We start from the raw sequence: 18,995 nt of genomic DNA, 5'->3' as shown, positions 1-18,995 counted from the left end.
GAATTCTAATGGAAGATATATTTCCAGGTCTACGATCTCGTAAGGGAAAGAAAAAAAAAGCCAAATATCGTTCAATATAATGATTTTATTACAAAACTTCTGCAATTATGGGCTACAACATGTAATATAATAATCGCGTTTGGTCTAGACCCTTAATAAAAAGAAAGCCAAACTGCACCAAATTTGTTATCTATTTTTATTTGTTTTCGATTTTCCTATTTGTTGTAGCAAATAACTACGGTTTAGTTTGCGCTTATGGGACACATCGTCGTAGCTTTTTTCTTTATCAAATCTCTGTACGAATAAACAAAAAAGAATTTATAAACGCACACATAATTTTTCTCGTCGCATTCTTTTCTCCCGACACGTTCAGAATGAATTTTCTTTGTTCTTTTCGTCATGAATATTTGCGTAGCGATTACACGCCGCTGTAAACGATATTATCGTTGTTCCCTCAACAATTTTTGACAAAGTATATTTATTCGTGTTGAATAAAATTACACACGATTATGCAATAAAAGAAAGAAAAATTCGGGTCATGCCAAAAATTGTGTTTTCCGGGACAGTCGTATCGCTTATATAAATAATTGTTTTTTTTTTTCTCACAAAATGCAATCATGATACAAGCGAATCGTCTAATTTTTAAATGTCAAAAATCACACCTTAATTCGACATTGCATTTTCATGCGCAACACGATTTACGTAGTTTTGAAACAATATTTCAATATTTAAAAAAAATTAAAAAAAAAAAAAGAAAAACATAGTACCAACGATATTTCTCCTTTTTTTTCTCTCTAAATTTCCTCACATGATATTATCGAGTGTTTCCCAAAAGCGCAACCTTTGCCGAAGACACATCGAGTCTAAGGAAGAGAAAGACAGAGATTGTACATTTAAACGACATACAATCGAGATAGTACATCGTATAGGTGTAAAAATAATAAAATTATTATATATGTAGTTAAATCATCTCGTTTCACATTATGATTTCTCGTTTCTTTTGTTCAACATGGTTTTTTTTCTTCTTAATTATTTATCAATTGTAAACGTTCAGTTGGATTGGAGGAAACTATCCCAAGCTGCTAAATTCTAAGATAATGTATAATCTTGTGTTTTTTTCCTCTTTTATTTATAATAATTTCTATTTATATTAGGTATGCACGTACTTGCAAGAACTAAACAGATACACGTTCTTTTTGTTGTTGTTTTTTTTTCTTTCTTCAAAACAGCGCTATTGGCCTTGTAGGCCGTCAAAGAATATGAAACCTATGGGGGAGGGGGGGGGGGGGGCGCGCAGCGAGCCGCCGAGTTGAAAATTGAAGCAACAAAATCCTCAGCACCCTGAATCCTCTTCACTTTATTAATCGTTTTCGTTTCTCCGATTTCTTGGCTATAACTATATGCGGGAGATGATTCGCGATCGAACAATATGAATAGTAAAACGATCTCCTTATTTTACGGAGTAGGAGTATTTTGTTGCTTCAAACTTGTGCGTCGGTCTCATATTCTTCCCACCAAATTCATAATCATATTTAATGATCACTATCGAATAGGTATCAAGTAAAATCTGTAAAATACAATATACGTACTATTATAAATTCTTAATATTCATTTTTCCCCCTCTTTTCTTACTTTTTTTGTTTGCCTCGTTTATAAATAATTATAGTAGTAGTCTTCACACCATTTGTTATTTATCGATTTTTCATTTTTTCCCTTCATTTCCTTCTCGTTATCTTTCATCTTTTAGCGCATCAAGATTCACATGCCTCAACGCGAGCGTCCATGATTTAATTTAAATATTACATTTGTGCCCCTTGCACTATTCAATTTATGGTATTTTTCGTGACTGTGTGTATATATGATACATGTAATATATATGTGTATATATAGTTATATATATATATATATAAATATATATATATAATCTAGAGGAATTACGGTATTTACATATATACATATGACACTGGCATTACGCCCGAACATGTTAATATCTTTTTTGTTCTCTCATTCGTTACTATTACGGCCGATTAATTTGAATGGATGAAGAAAATTCACTTTCATTAAATCTGCGACTAAAATACATTTTGCAAATTAATTTGGATTTTGGAAGTAATATTTCTTTTTTGTATTTTCATTATTGTTATTCATTTCTTCGTTTTTTTTTTTTTTTTTTTCATTTATAAATATCTTTTGCAAAGATCCGCTGACGTAATTTAAATATTTTTCATTCGTGTCAGATCTGTATCTTCGTTAACTTTCGTTAAGTCTCGTTCGCACGTGTTATTGCGATTGCCCGTAATCGCCGTTGGTTGCTCGTCCGCATGGAGTAGCAAAAAACGGCTCAATTTCCCCATTTACCTGACTAACAATATAGAAAGCTTTTTAAAGTATTAGGACGTTGACGGTATTGTAGAAACCAGGTACTTGGCCAATTTGCAGCTTAGTGGCTCTCTTTGTGTTGCATACGTAAATTGTGATTTTTTTTTACTTTGCTTTCTTCTTTGCTTTTTTTTGTTTCTCATGTAAATGTATTTTCGTTGAGATCATCTGCTGATTTCAATATCCACCGAGATCTCTGATTTTGATGTTGTTTTTTATGGGAAAGGTCCTCGAGTTACGAGACGTAACAATGAGTTTGCAGGCGTTCAGAGAGTTCATAATTATTTCTCTCGAAGACTGTAGTCACGACGCACCTTGGAGACTAACGTGACTTTCGTCCCGTATTTCCAAAGCTCTTGTACGTCGTTAGAGAAACTTGACATTAAGTGGATACACGAGCACGTCCCCATTGATGGAAAAAATGAATCTTCGTCAATGCCACGAAATAATTGATTTAAAGAGCGATCCTGATAAATGTTTATGCGGTTATGTAATGAGGCGATAAACAGAGTCGCGCGGTTCACGAGTAGCCAAGGATTCACTCATGCTACGAGTCAAGATCGTCCTCTCGTTGACTGCTGAAATAGGAAACGAGACCACCAAATTCACCGGTACCTTCTTCGTCGTACTGCTTATTGCCAGGTCCTCCAGGTTCGTTCGCGTGAGGCTGCGGTGGGCCGGGTTGCTGTTGAGGAGGTGGCGGTGGCGGCGGTGGCTGTATTTGAGGTTGGCTCTCAGCGGGGGTTGAAAAATGTTCGGCAGAGTAAGGTGAACCTTGATAAGCTGCTGCGTCATCAGCCGTAGTCATGGGCGGTGGTGGTGGGTAAGCCCCGTAATGATAATTCGGTGGTGGTGGTGGATGGTACGGAGAAAAGTTGCCGGGTGGTCGATTCGGGGGTGGTGACGGTTGCTGCATGTTGTGGTTGGCTGGCGAGGGACTTGGGAATTGTGGTATTTGATGTCTTGGTCCTAACTGTGGATTATCGGCGAATCTCGAGTGAGCCGGGCCGCCTCTGACATAAGGCGGGGGCGGAGGTGTGGGACCACCTTTTGCCAACGGACTACCGGCGGCTGGTGGTATCATCGCTGGTACAGGACCGAGGGGTGAGCTCCGATCCCGACTGTTTATCGATATCGGCCCACCTCCGGAGGGCGATGGGTCCATGGGATGATGAGGTGTGTGATACATCTGGGGGCCTGGTACTCGCATCCTCATCGGTGGGGTTCCCGAACGCACAGCTGCAAAGTGTGGCATCGAGGAAGGACCCGATTGCCTGTAAGGAGATGGTATTCTGCCACGTGGCGGCATGTCGTAATTGCTTGGTCTAGGACCCGCCATCATTTGGCCGGCTGCGTTTGGACCGCCAAAATACTTGTGACCCATCGCTGCTGCCGCAGCGGTGAACGATTGCGGTGTACTCGATACTGGCTGGGACTGCAGCATCCTCGTGATTACGGAAGACTGTTGACTAGGCGGCAGAGTAGGATAGACCGTGGGTTGTTGCGGCGGGGGATGTTGCTGTTGATTAGGTGATTGAGCCAACGGTAGTCCTTGGCTCGGAACGACACTGCTTGTCGGTGGTGTTGGCGGTGCTGAACCCGAAGTACTGCTACCTGGAGTAGGAAGAACGTTCGGGATATCGTCCGTTTTAACTTCTGGATTAGAGTCGGTTCCGGTGATTCCGAGTTGGCTGATATCGACGCCGGAAGCTTTCGCTGCCGCCTCAGCCGCGCGAGCAGCCTCCAACGCGAGTGTTTTCTTACCCTTGCCCCGACCTCTCCTCTTTGGCTTTAGCGGTGATCCATCCGGACTGAATAGTTGACCGTCTGGTCCGGCCATCAGTGGTATTTGAGCCCCTGGACTTCTCTCTATTTCCACCGGCGCTGCTACGATCGTTGGTAATGCCGGACTCGTCACTACGTTTGGCGACACATGGCTCGGGGACACGTCCGGTATTAAACTCGGTTGTAAGATAGTCGGAACACCCGTCAACAAACTCGGCACACCGTCACGGCGCATCTGTTCTGCAAGAATTTCTGCTTTACTACGACGCCCCCGTTTTTTCTTCTTCGGTATCTCCCCGTCCGTCCCATCCGGCGCATTTGGATCACGCTGTTGCTCCGCTGCTAGAATCTCCAAAGCTTTCAAACGCGCCTTCTCTAATTTTTTCGCTTCTTTCTCTTCCTGCTTCTTGTTCTTAGCTATCTCGATCGCCGCTAACTCGAGCTGTCGTCGACCGTACTCTTCGTCTTCCATCATCATTTGCTCTATCTGCTCGTCATCCAAAGCGTTTATATCGTCGGCTGTCAAACCCGTCAACGAACCCTCTGGGACTTCCCCGATTACCGATCCCGTCGCCGACATTGTCGAGCCTAATAATAAAACTTATTTCAATTTTTTTCCATCTTAAGACTGATAACAAATACGATTACTTGGTAAATTAAAATGAAAACCGAATCAACTCCTTCCTTCGTCTCACCTTCCATATCTAGTCCACGGGACACCGAGTCCGTATCGTTTGGCTTTGCGCTTGGTGATATTGCCAATACTTGTTGATCACGAGGCTTGTTTTTACTTCCGGGTTTCGGGCCTGGTTTTTTTCTTTGTTTTGGCGTACCATTGTCCGTTGGAGTTTTCGAACCGGCAGGACTTTTTTTCATCTTTTTGTTCTTCGGCGATTTAGCTTTTCCTTTCGGTATATCTTTCTTGGGCGAATATATGTCACCTTGAAGATTATAAAAAATAGGGACTTTGTGATTAATTGGTTCTTCGAATTGGATCAACTTTTCTAGTTCAAATTATTATAACTTACCCGAGTCCGAATCCTTTTCGACGTCCTCATTGAACTCTTCTCCTTCATTGACGACGAACTCGTCTTCGCTTTCCTCCGTTTTTCGTAAAACCTTATTCAGCTCCTTCGGAAGTTAAGTTAACGAACCATGTGATCATCGAAATCGAATAGCATCCAGCTATGATTTATGGAAATATGCTCTTTCTATGATGCATAACTAAACAAAAGAAATATATACCTCTTCACTGTCAGACCCCATAATGTCCTGATAATTGATTTTACGTCCACGCGTACGCCTCGCCAGTGTTTCCTCTTCTTGCCTCGGTCCATCGTTATCAAGACCACCATAAATAATCTGCAAGATAAGAAGATTCAATAGAATCTTGATTCCAACAAAAGAATAATTTTTCTATGGTTCGGTGAGGCTTACTTTTCTTCTGATACCGGGAGCTTTCTTAACTCTTGGCGTGGTTTCCTGCGTAAAATAGAAACGAGATTATTATTTTTGGTTCGATTCGGTAAATAAAGTTTCGTCATTACCTTCTTCTTCTTTTTCGGATTTTCCTCTTCGATATTCGTAGCTTCATATTTGGTCTCGCCATCCTGCAGTAATTCTTCCTCGTGAATCTTCTTCATAGAGACTTGCTCATTGTTTTTGAATTCCTCCTCGTTGGCTTCTACCAGCGGCTGATGCTCGACATGTACTGCTTCAACCTCGTTCATTTCCTCAGCCTCCTCCTCATCGTTGTCACTAAGATTATCAGATTCTATAATGCGTTTCCTTTTCTTTTTCTTTCGGGATTTCGATTTTGACGTTGCCCTGATGCGAGGTGCCGGGATAGTCCTACTCCTTTGAGCGAAAGAAAATATGAAATGAGTATTAGCTTTTATATGGCCGGGGCAAAAAATGCGTAGTAAAACTGGACTCGAAACTCACTTCTTTTTACGCTGCCGCCACGAATTATCACTTTCTTCGCTCTCCGAACCTTCCCAAATAGATCTTGACTTCTTTCTCTTCGGGCGATCGCTGTCCTCACTGTCGTCATTGACTGCAGTTAATATGAAAAGAAAGATAAAGTCGTGACATCGAAAACAATTGTGGATATTTTTCAGCTGGAATGAAAATTTATTATTTTTTTTACCAAAATCAGCATCGTATCGCGTTCTTGCAGCTCTTGTCGATCTTCTAACAGGTCGAGATTCTCCTTTTCTACCTCGTCTTTTATTCATTGCAAATGAGTCGTCCGACGATTCCAACTGGTCGTCAAAATCTTCTTCCTCCTCACTGCTCGAGCCTTTGAAGTCTTCGTCACTCTCAGGATCATCCTCGCTACTGATGTCAAGACTGTTGAGTTTGCGATGCTTCTTGCGCGAGAGCATTTTTTTGTTGGATAACTTTCTCGCGTGGTCTTCCTCCTCTTCGTCAATTTCTTCTTTGTCAATTTTATAATCCTCGTCGCTGTCCTTTTCCGACTTCTTTCCATCTTCGTCGTCATCCTCATCATGCTCTCTGCTCTTGAGCGCTTCCGCTTGGGCTTCTTCCTTCTCTGCGTTCACTATCGTAGCAATGTCCTTGCCACGTCCCTGATTGCCCGCTCCTTGAAGCGCTTCCACTTCATCCTGTATCGCTGCATTTATCATATCATCGTACTCGTTGAATTTATACGTATTTGCGCAGCGTCTTTCTCGCAATTGATAAACGGGCTCGCTTTCTTCGCTGCTGGAACTACTTGAACTCGATCCGGAAGAGGATGATGACGAATCTGTACGGAAATGACATTTTTATACCGCGATAACTTCCATCTCATTCGTTGCAACCAAAAGTTGAATAGCAACATTAGTTTGTTGAATTTTGTTACCAGCAATTTTGAATATCAGCATTAGCATTCAAAAAAATTGATATTCAAAAGGTTAAAAAAAGATCCAACGTACAGTTTTCTTCGAAGTCATTGAGAATGAAAATTCCAATTGTAAAAAATTTTTAAAATTGAACGCACGTCTTCAATGTTACTATATAAGCGGATGAAAATTACTTACCGTTATCCGATTGTTCACTAGACCCTCTTGAGCTGTCGCCAGCTCGTTCACCTTTGAGAACGTTGTCCAAGCTGATACCGACAAAAGCGAGTCTCTTTTTTCGTAAGACTTCGTTTTCGTGCTTCTTTGAATTTTGATCGAAGGTTTTCAGACTTTCTCGTAGTTTTTTCACCAGGATATACTACAAATTGAGAGAATACAATGTCGTGAATAACAACATGGATGAACAATTGTCTAGTGAAAAAACGCATAAGAAACTAACGTGTTGACACGGTGGACAGAACCAATCGCCCTCGGGAATGAGCATCAACGCTGGCCTTAAGCAGGAACAGTGCCAGCCTTGGTCACAAGTATCGCAAAGTAAAATCCATTCGGGATGATCAGCTTTTCCACACTTTTGACAAGCATACTCGTCTTCCGGGTCCTCAACATCAGACGGTCCTGCTTTGGCAGTTCTCGCTCGTCTCAAAGGTTCCGATTCTTCATCTTTCTCGAGATCACTTTCAGGCGAAAATTCATGGTCACTTTTAAATAGAAGCGAACCCTCGCTCTCAATTTCTTCTTCGTCCTCCTCTTCCTGACCCTCTTCGTCGCTGCTCGAACCTGAGGAACTTTGCCACGGTTTGGCCTCGTTGAACGTAGACAGCATTTTCTTCTTCTTACGTTTTCGTGATTTCACCTCACGCTCCACTTCCTTAACGATTATTGCGTCGTCCTCGCTCTCGGCTTTTTGCTTTTTCCGCTTCTTCTTCTCCGTACCATCGCGATCCTTTTTATTGTCTCTCATGTCACTGAGCGTTTCCTCCTCGATTCTTCTCTTGTCAGCCTCCTCTTTGATCTTCAATTGCGCTATCCTTCGTGATTGCCGCACCGGGATCTCGTCCACACCAGGACCACCTTGCGATTCCGGTACTGCAATATCGATCCCAATCTCCAGGCCAAGAACCATTTTTCCTATGGAAAATACATAACGACTTTAGTAAACTCATGCTCATTTCAGGAAAATTAATATTGAGTGATTCTTTCATGCAAGCTTCGAGGAGGAAAATTGATCGAAGCTTTTCGATTTGTTTAAACAACTCTTAAATAAGATACAAAATAGGAGAAAATAATAAAACCCTCGTGGTCTTGAACTTACTTTTCTTTCTTTTTTTCTTCGACTCCGTTTGTCCAACATCGGTCGAATCAGTGACAGGAAGAGTAGCGAGGTTTTCAGAATTTTCTTCGGACAGTTTTTCAGTGTTGATTTTAGAGCGAGCCGCTGGTTTGGGAAAAGATCGATTACCGCGTCGTCTCCTACCTCGAGGTCGTCCACGGGGTTTTTTGTCATTTCTCGTAGTCTCGATTTCGATAACTTCATCATCGTCGTCTTTGATGTCAATTGTTTCAACCGGCGTTACATCTTTAGGCCCTTCGTCCTCAGAGGTGAGGGCCTCAGGACGATTCGCTTCGACCGATTTCCGAAGTTGCAAATCCGGAGATCTTTTGCCTCGAAGCTTCATTCTCTTTCCACCTGTTTCACCGTCATCTTCCTGCTTCGTCGTTCCCTCCTCGGAATTCGATTCATAAGCGCTGTTGCGTCGTTTCCGCGAGGCAATCTGAGCAGCCGGAGGGTCCGGCGAATCGAGTTTCCACCCTTCGTAAACTAGATCGGCAACTGGTTTAACGCGAATGCCAATTTTTGGAATGGAAGCTTCTTCCGAATTGGTTCTTTTCGAAAAATCATCTTCCTCGCACGCGAGAGGATCCACATCTTCGGCAGGAGCTTCGAATATAGTCTGGCTATCGATTCCCATCGAATCATCAGACTCCAGATCGACACATTTAACGTCGATGCTTTGGATCTCCGAGGATTTTTGCTCTAACGGCGTCGATTCAGCACAATTACCAAGAATTTTCGGGACCTCGTGATTCGTCACTTTTTGCATTATCTCCATTGGTGGTTCTACAGTTTTCGAAGCAAGTTTTTCGTCGACCGTAACCGACGAAGTTGTAAGGGCGGTGACAGTTGTTGTCGGGATGGCCGGGCTTTCAACGAGTTTACTGTAATCAATTGCGATGCTTTTTTCCTCGATGGAATGTCGAGTTGTAAGCTCATTATCGAAATCATCGCTCGGTGGCTTCGATTTCGTCGGCGGAAAATCTTCGCTGTCTGATACGCCGTGCAATCGTTTACTCGCTTCTTTCTTCGGTTCATTTTTCGCCGATAAAACCTCATCAATTTTCTCGCTAACGATTGATACAGGAACTTTGTTCACGAAATTACTCTCGTTCGATTTCTCGCTCGGAACATCCGCCAAAGTTTTCAAAGTTGGTGCGGTAACTACACTCAGTTCTGAAGCTTCCGCAGCTTGTCGAGTTTCCGCTGGGACAACTTCATCGATTATTTTAGCTTCAATTGGTTGCGTAGGAAATTCTGGCAGCGCAGGAATGTCGGCAATGTCCTGCTTTTCGATCAAACTCGTTTCTGTCAAATGCTGCTGATTACCCTTCGAAATTTCAAGGCTACTTTGGTCGTGCAGCGAATCAGCAACGTCAGTTGCTGATTCGAGAATTCCAGAAACGACCGACCGATCGACTTTCTTTTCCGATTCAATTGATTTCTCAGTTACACCCTCACTCTCACAATTTGTCATTGGACTCTCAGAAGTTGACAATTCGTCGATTTTTTCAATCGCGTCTACAGAAATCGAAGGAATCGATTCCAATTTTGAAATATCTTCCAAAGATTCTTTATTTGAAAATTCGATTGATTTGCTCCCCTGATCATCGTCTTTAGCAGTAGTGTCAAACGTGCTTGAAGTTTTACTCATTTCGTCACAGTCTGTTACAGGATCCTGAGTTTCCCGCGCAATTTCTAAGCATGCAGATTCCTTTGGAACATCCTCGTTCACCACTTCGGCGATCAATTCATCAGACTTAACGTCAGTTTCTTGCACATTTTCCAGGCTGACTTCCGACACTCCCGTTTCTTTTGTGTCGTCATTCGTTCCTAATCTCTCGCCAGGAATATTCAATTTTTCGTCGATCTCTCGTTTGTTCTCAACATCAATATTTTTCGTCGAAGCTTCGATTTTTGGGTGCGTTTGTTCATGCGTCTCCGCGTTATCGAATTCGGGCTCGGAATAATCTCTGCTGTTCTCACAAATATTAACATCCGATTTTCCCGCAGGAAATTTGTCTTCCAACTCGCTTGATATTTTGCTTTCAGAACTTTTTGGTTCAGAGGCCTCGACGTTACCAACTACGACCGTTAGCCTTGAGATTTCATCCTCGATCGCAACCGGAGATTCTTCGTCGATTTTTTTAGAAGACACTTCGAGTTCTCCAGTCTCCGGTTCGAAAACTTCATCACTCACATCATCGTCGTCGCTACAAACGTAATTGGGAACGAGGGAAGGTTGAACAGTCGAAGATTTTTCTTCTACTATTTCAGTCACGTTATTCTTCGTATCCTCGTTTTTCAAGGCTTCTGGAGCAACCGGTGGATTCTCTTCTGGCTTTAGAAGACCTGGTAAAACGTCGTTGTTTTCGGAAACCTGAATACCTGAGAGGTTTGGATCCACCAAAATTGGTTGAGTCTCGTTGTTTAAACTCTGCTCTTTATCTTCAGTTTTTTCGAGGTTTTCCGAGGGCTCTGCGGAAGATGCACCACAAGCTGGGACCTCGGACGACTCGGTGGAGAGCGGAGCTTCGATATCCTCGTCGGTTTTTTCGTTGGAAGTAATGGGAGCAGATACTTTATCGACAAAGTTCAAAGTTTCGACCGCACTCGGTGCAGCTTTATCGACCTTCGCATCTTTTACGGACTCTGTGGAGTCGGATGTTCTGTCATCAATGACCATAGCTTCGTTCGAGTCTTGATCAGCTGAGCTTTGGTTTTCCGAAAGATCGTCCGTGTAGGAATCGACCGCTTGTAAGAGGCCGGTTGAGCTCGAAGCTTTTTTGCTCTCGATGGTTATTCTCTCGGGCGATTTAGCGATATTTGAATCAACGATGGGAGCGGGAGTTACTTTTTCATGAATTTCTTCTTTCTCCATGGATTCGGGGTTGCCAGGCAAGGACGAAGCTTCGCAGATTCCACTCGTGGTGGAGTCTTCGCTGGGATTAACGGCCAAGCTGGAGTAGCTCAAAGCGATCGAATCACCGGAAGAATCTTCGGGCAATTGAACGCTTGTTTGTGATCGTTCCTCGTGCATTCTCCCGGTGTGCCCAACTTGTACGATATTATCAGACGGTTCAACGCTTTCTTTAGTTTCTTCGGGAATTTCAGAACTTTTAGAGAAACCGTCTTGGGCGTCCTCGTTACAGAGCTCGTTGTTGGCGTTCTCTTCGTTCATTTTGACGACTCTCATGGCGCATGAATCATCTTCAGAATCCAGGGATTGTTTAGTTTTGTCGTCAAGATCGCTCGACAGCTCGAGTTCTTTGGCGCCGTAAGGTTTCTCATCGCTCGTCTCGTTCGTCTGCGTACTGTCATCCGGAGTAACTTGTAACGTTGAGCTCGCTGCCTCTTCGAAAGTCGTTTCGGCTAGTTGGTCGCTCGAATCGCTGGTCAGATTAGTACTTTCCGCTCGCGATTCATCCGCTTCGTTGATTTCTCTCGGAGGAACAATTTTATTTTCAGCATTCGCATCATCTTTTTTCGGAGAATCAACTTTTGCAACTGTTTCTAAAAGTGGCGTACTCGATGATAATTCTGAATCAATTACCATCGCAGACTCATCCCTTGGTGGATCATCCGTCGAGGATTCGATCGTCCCGAGTTCAGATCTCACAACTGTCGACGGTTGACTGTCTTCGGTTGTTTTCTCAACCGCAGAAATCAATGCTTCGTTCGATTTTCTCTGCGATTCGGATTCTTCGGGATTGTTACTTTCAGAAACCTCCATTTGTTCGCTCGCGTCGATTTTTTCTTCTTTCTCGTCTCGCAAGATCGAAATATCCATCGGCACAGAAGGACATTCAACTTCGTCAACAGTTTCTGGACACGTCGACGACTGTACTGTAGAAACGGATGGGATCGTTGCCTCCTCAATCTTATAGAGTGGCTGAGCTTCGGGTTTTTCATTCGCGATCTCGGGGCTCTTTCTTTCGCGTGACGTATCCGATGATTCTGGATTTTGGGGTTCCTCGATTTCAGCTAAATTATTATTATCACTAACGAGTTTCTCGATCTCAGGTTTGCTATCGGAAGTGGAGGGAGCTTCGCTCGAGGGTGTTTCCTCTTCCGTTTTCGAGCTGTAAGAAACGCAGTTGGGTCCGAAGAAAAACCGCGGTGGAGAATCGGCGGTGGGATCGTTTTTCTCCTCGGCGGGTTCAGGCGAACAAACTTTTTCCTCGTCCGTGTTGAAGTCTTCCTTAACCGTTGATACAACGGATTGAACGACGTCAACGGACGAAGTGGCGACGCTTGGAGCGACCGAGGAATCACAGTGCAGTTTTTCGGAGGCTTCTGTCTCTTTGCTCTCATAATCGTTGCCGGTGGAAGTTGAAGTTTCAGTGGATAACGAGCTGTCTGGTTGCGTCGAAAGAGTTTGAATCGTGTCGGTTATGTTTTCGACGTCTCCAACGCTCGACGAGCATTCGGCGACGATGCTACTCGCGGGAGTTTGATTGGATGTACTCGTGATGTCGTCAGTTTCGGATTGCCTTGGAACGTGATCGTCGCTCATGCTCAAACGATCATTACCCATCGTTCGATGATGATCGGCAACATTTAAAGTTTCGTTAGGCGTTGATATGTTTTCTCCACTCGATACGATACTGCTATCGCATTCGGTTTTATCTTCAGGTCTTCCGACGTCCCATCTCGAAGTTTTCTTTACTCCACCGCTGCCACTGCTGGTGCCCGTTCGAGGGATAACTTGAACCCCGAGCGTAGGTTTAAACTTGGCCTTCGGAGAGACCGAAGAAACTACGGTAGACTGACAATTATCGATGGTCCCGCTGGGATTACTCGATTGAGAACAATTTGCATTTATTCTCGGAGGTAACGACTTGTCCTCGCCGCTCGTCGCTTCGTTAACGCTGCCCTCAGGATTGACGATCTTCGTAGGCGTCAAACTCGTCGTAACGTCGCTACAACCTTCGTTTTTTGATTCGTTGCTTTCCTTATTTTCTGAGGACGTATCGTCGCCGGGATTACCCGTATCACACTCTCGACCGGTTCCGTCGCCGTAAAAAAATACAACTTGTTCCTCGATCGCTTCGCCAATAATGGGGTTAACGGCATCGCAATCGCTTCCGGAGCCTTCACCCCGTACCATCATCACGGGCTCTTCGATTGCAGGCCCAACGATGTCATCGCGTCTCGAAGAATTCATAATCGGTGTTAACCTTTTGTCCATCGTGCCCCTCAACGGTAAGCCCTCTGTTCTCATTCTCTTGAGCATTTCCTGCTGTGGATCTTCGCCCATGTCCATAGATCTTTTCAAAGGACCACTGTTCATTCTCATCGATGCTATTTTACTCGGATCCGGTAAAATCGTGTAATTTGGAAGTCTGTGCTCTTCTTTACCGCTTATTCTCGGACTACTGTGATACGCGCCAGCTTGAGGCATCTCGTAACCAGGGTACATTTGTTTCTTGCTCAAATCGGTCACCATCGTGTGATTCCGGAGTATTACTGAGCGCGAATCGTACGGCAAACCGGTGCTTTCCGGCTTACCGATTTTCCTTGTGCTCAGATCCATCTCTCGATGCTGAAAATCTTGCGGTCTATAAGCCCCCGACGGAGGATGGATATCCGCACCAGGTTTGGAAATTTTACGACTAGACAGATCGATGCCAGAATAATCCATCGGTCTCGCATGATCGTTCGAGCTTTCCCAGCCACGAGGCGATGTCGATAGATTCATCCCCCGTTGACTCCTCGCCGGCATTATACTCAAGTTCGATTTTTCAGATCCACCTCGATTAATGAGTTCCTGCACTTTATCATCGTCTCCGTTTACCAACGTTGCACCTTGAGCACCGCTCGAACGGGCCAAATTCTCAGCTATTTTTTCAAGCAACTTAGCTGCGCCGGGTTTCTCCAATTTTTCCGACTGTATACGCGACAAATTAGCGGCCAATTTGTCAATCGGTTTAACCGGAAATTTGGGGTGAATCGATGTCGATTCGGAGGCTTGAAAAGGCAAGGCCGATTTGACGGAATACTTCTCCTCCCGCTGAAGCCCTCGATCTACTACCGCTGGATTCTGTAACTCGTGGATATTTATTAATTTAAGTGGTGACGTAGTTATAACCGGAGTTTCGATAGCCTTAACTTGAATCGTTGAATCCAAGGCATTTGCCTTCGCCGCAATCGGCTTTGGTATTTGCACCGCTTCCCCACTGATCGGCACCACTTCGTTGTTTACTTCGGAAATCGATACTTTCCACGGTGTTCGTGGTGCTTCTTTCTCTACTACGTTCTTCGCTTGAATTGTCATCAGTGGGGCTTTGTTCTCCACGAGTTTTGGTGGAATCACCGATTGAGGCGCTTGATTCTTAATCTCCGATGCTTCTTGAGAATCCTCTTCGTCCTCTTCTTCTTCGTCCTCTTCCTCCTCCTCTTCTTCCTCGTCGTTTTCGTCCGAATTCGCTTCTGAACTTTCGTCATTGCTCACTTCTTCGTCTTCCTCGTCTCCTTCTCCCTCTTCTTCCTCCTCTTCTTCCTCATCTTCGACTTGCTCCTCAACTTCTTTATTCTCGTTTACGTTTTGCACTGTATTTTCAATTCTCTCTTTCTCCGTTTCTACTTCTTGATTATTCGGAACTGTGACGCTCGCAACTTCTTGCTCTTGTTCCATTTTCTCTTCTTTCGTAGTCCCGTTTTCAGGCTTCTTCTCATCTGCCGGAAGTGCACATTCCGCAACTTGACCCGTATCTATTATCGGCTTTTCCGATATTCCCATACTGTTGCTGCTGTCCTCGTTCACCGGAATCAACTCGCCCTCACCGTCCGACAATAAATTTATTAGATTCACCACACCTTCACGATCCCTGATGAACGAATCAACAAAATTTATATCATTAAAGTACATTCAAAACACAACGATACTCTGAAATGATCGTTTTATATTTTCGTTTGTTAATTCTTCGACTGCATCTTCATTTTCACCACTTATTTCCAAACGCTTGTTTCTCCAGCTTGAATCGTTAAATTTCAATTGATCGTGCGAAATTTTTAAACCTCTAAATATTCCCAATCGATTGTCATCGTGAAAAAACGAGCTGAAAATCGTGTTTCACACAAAACCCGGAAAATTTACAACTACTGGTGTATGGTAGCACCAACGTGCGTCAGGGGTTTAGATATTTTAGGAGATAAATTAAATAACAACGTTCATTTAAATTCTCGACTGATCGCGCGAAGCAAAAGAGAAATCTATGAAAAATCGACTAGTATTCCCATCAGAAGTTTCTTTGTATTTATTAATTCTGTTTACCAGTCTTTGATGAAATATTGAAAAAAGAGAAAAGAAAATTGTGAATATTATTCTCATCCAGATAATTCATGTTGTTTGAGAACAACAAAACTCACTGTGCAACCAGTTCCCAATTTTCTTCATCCAAGTCTTCTCGATATACTCTAATGTTACACTCTTCGTCTAACTGGAACCAGTAAGTCAAGCCTGTTTTATCACGTCCCAAAGGTTCGACTCGTAGCTGGTCCGCTGCCAACTTGTTTACTTCCAGCTTGAACCTTGCATTCAAGTCGAACTGAGCTTCGAGCAAGACCTGTGTTAGACAACGAGTATTTACAAAATGTTTGCATCAGACCAAGGTATAATTTCTTACCATTAAAGTTTGCAGCGTTTGAAATTTAAATAAACGATTTTCCAAACCTCTTATAAAGAACATTTATGATTTTTTGTGTAAAAATGTCGACATGCTCAGAATTATAAAAGTGAAGTTTAGAAAGATTTGAAGCTGCGTCGCAGGTTTCATCTTTCAGAATCCCACAATGTATTGAAGGAGTGAAATACCTTGAGGAGACGAAGTTTTACGCCGATTCGTGCTTTTTTGTAACCGAATCTTTCCAATTCCCAGCCATCCTGATTGGAATACGTGTGACAAAACTTCACCAGTGCTCTTTCCCATTTTTCTGGTGACACAGTCTTTCTCAATTTGCGCAATAACTTTATGTGCAATTCTACAAGCTGTTGAGGAACTATAAAACAAAAAAATCGAAGACCGTTTGTCAAATATTTTTGATGGAGTTTGTTTTTCGGGAGAATCCCGTAATCAATAGCATCTCGATTTATAATATTTTTCTGCCACAGTAAAGTCCTATAAATCGACGTTTTCATTCAAATAACGTTACGAAACGATTGGCGGATTGTACAATGGTAGGAGGATCGAGTGACAACAAAGAACAAATAATAATCGTTGTTCAAACAAAAACAAAACAAACTGTAGCTTCGAGGTATAAAAAACAATAATAACTGCAAAACAATGAAATATTATCAAATATGAAACATGCGTGACACGACTTATAAAAGAAATTGAAGGATGAAGTACCGGAGAACAGTAAATAACCTTGAACGGCGTGCACAATGCAACTGTCAGTGGCGTGTCAACGAAGTTTGTGATTCGCGCGGTTTTTTCTGCTTAGCGGCGGAACGGAATTTCGCGACGAAGATCGATCCGAAGAGCGGAACGAAAGGTTCGAAGAAACGAGTAAAACAGAAAATAGATGATAAACGAAGATACTTTAGGCATGAAAGGAAATAAAAACGAATCGAAAAACGTGAAAGATCATAATATTTCATGGTTGCTGTTTCGAGAGCGAGAGAGACAGGTGAAAGAGTTGTATTTGTAAACCCGGCCGCAAGAGAATCGAACAGAGAGGGGAATTGTGGAACGAACATAGCGCGAGAGAGAAAGAGTGGGGAGAGGGGAGAAAAGGAAGAGAGATGGAAGACTCGGTGTTACTGGCGCGCGCAAAAACATCACGGCACAGAAGTGAAATATTCCGAAAGTTTAGCTTACCTTCTTGTGTATCCTCGAGCATCTCCTGGAGTCTCGCAATGTCGGGATAATTAATGCCACAAGATTTGCCGAAACATTCGAGAAACGAGCATATGACCGCGAAATTTGGGTCACTCACGCAGGAGGCTTCGTTATCGGACGCCATTTTTCCGCCGCTCTCGCTTGTGTGTCCTACCCCCTCCCGCCCCCACTTTATCCGCCGTCGCCGTAAAGCAGAGACTCGCGCAATCCAACTATATACAATCCGCCTATTACACTACAAATGCTAGGTGGCTTGACGACTCATGTTTTTCTTTTTTTTTGGCGGCTAAGGCGTTTATTCTCACTGATTTTTGTCGCCGTTTTACAGGGTGTATGAAATTCGCCGCGAAAATCATTAAACTTGAAATTCGTAAGACACAAGCAAAACACGCGAGACGCCGGGTTGCCCTGACGCTCGGCGACACTGGCACTCCGAACACTAGGCGTTTAAGCACCCGCACTAAAAATCCACCACACCTCCCTCCTTCCCTCCTCCCTCCACTGTGGACTCTACACTATTCACCCACTCTCTCTCTCTCTTCCTCTCTCCGTATATATATGTATAAGCTACCTTTCCTGACCGCCTCACCCACCTCCTCAACCTTCTTCGTCTTCTTGTCCTTCTATTACTCGTTTTTTATTGCCACTCAGAACTCACTTAACAATATCGTTCACTTTTTCCTTCATGTCTTTCCCTCACTTTTTCTCTCTCTCTCTCTCTTTCTCAGTCTTTCTATTTTTTCTCCATTATATGAGTACGCTACATTTATCCTTGTCGCTCCCACTCCCGCCACTCGTACTCACGTCGACCGAGATCGCACTTCGGCTCTTCTTGTGCTTCTCGCTGTTAATCCGTTTCTCACCGATGTGCGACACCACTATACCCTCGGGAATGCCACACGCGTGCACCACCATCGAAAGCTCTTCTATTTCGCCCTGTAAAGTCACGAATTTACGACGTATAACCGACTCCTGGCTCTACTCTACTTTATTGACATTCTGATCCTATGTACTACGAGAAATATCTACGTAAAAACACACTGGTACAATAACTCTAATGAGTTTTGTATCCTCGTTGTTGTGTGTCGTGTGTGTACATTGTATTCGTGTTCGTAAGAAGCGTAGAAAACGCAAACGCGACCCTCCCCCCTCGCTTTACTGGACATTCGCGCCGCCGTTCGGTAGCTCCGGGTATATACGAACATTCGACAGTGGTTCTCAACCGGCTGAGTACACCCTTAATACTTCGCGCTTGTATATCTCCCTCCATTCATATATTACTATTTATATGCTATCTCTCGCTACTTCGCTACATTATTACGCTCCACGCATAGAGGGATTTTTCGCCGTGCGAGTGCCGTGACTAGATACCTTTGACTTTTGCCTTTATATTCTTCCTTTTTCCCTCCAATATTCAACACATGGAGTATTTTTTGAACTGTGAATCGCATACGAGGGTAATTTCATTTGATATAGCAAGTATACAGAAGCTGGCATTTGCAGGGAATTTTGCTTTTGAATCAAACAAACGTGACGCGAGAGGTATAAAAAAGCGCCTCGAATCAAATAGCCTGGCACATGTGTATGGTATGGAGATGCCTTACATGTATACATATGTACAAATTAATACGTTTCATGTCACATACAACATCCATTTTTCACCCTTGCTCTCAATTACTCGCAAACCCTTTCTCTCTCGGCGTCTTTGAGCTTTGAGCCCGATGCAACATCAGACGCATCACAGCCCCCTTTCTTTCTGTCAGACTTCTCTGGCCCTTTTACCCA

At 43.4% G+C, this 18,995-nt stretch overlaps 1 protein-coding gene across 2 annotated transcripts; it reads right to left on the bottom strand.

The window, feature by feature from the left end:
• Positions 1–65: 65 nt before the first annotated feature.
• Positions 66–18,334, bottom strand: LOC122409580 (uncharacterized). Of its 2 annotated transcripts, XM_043417256.1 has the most exons (15): positions 17,190–18,334; positions 16,184–16,368; positions 15,739–15,935; positions 8,347–15,197; positions 7,471–8,162; positions 7,209–7,389; positions 6,314–6,934; positions 6,109–6,220; positions 5,712–6,021; positions 5,602–5,646; positions 5,410–5,526; positions 5,193–5,295; positions 4,860–5,105; positions 4,144–4,752; positions 66–3,993 (listed from the first exon to the last, which is right to left on the bottom strand). In XM_043417256.1, exons 1-15 carry the CDS (start codon positions 17,332–17,334, stop codon positions 2,927–2,929), a joined length of 11,481 nt encoding a protein of 3,826 aa, XP_043273191.1. In that variant the 5' UTR covers positions 17,335–18,334; the 3' UTR covers positions 66–2,926. The 2 variants fall into 2 exon arrangements, with proteins under 2 accessions (XP_043273191.1, XP_043273190.1); XM_043417255.1 differs by having other exon boundaries at positions 66–4,752.
• Positions 18,335–18,995: the final 661 nt, after the last annotated feature.

The sequence above is a fragment of the Venturia canescens genome, chromosome 4 (genome assembly GCF_019457755.1).
Source record: "Venturia canescens isolate UGA chromosome 4, ASM1945775v1, whole genome shotgun sequence".
NCBI classification, from domain to species: Eukaryota; Metazoa; Arthropoda; class Insecta; order Hymenoptera; family Ichneumonidae; genus Venturia; species Venturia canescens.
This window is presented reverse-complemented; position numbering and strand designations above follow the sequence as displayed.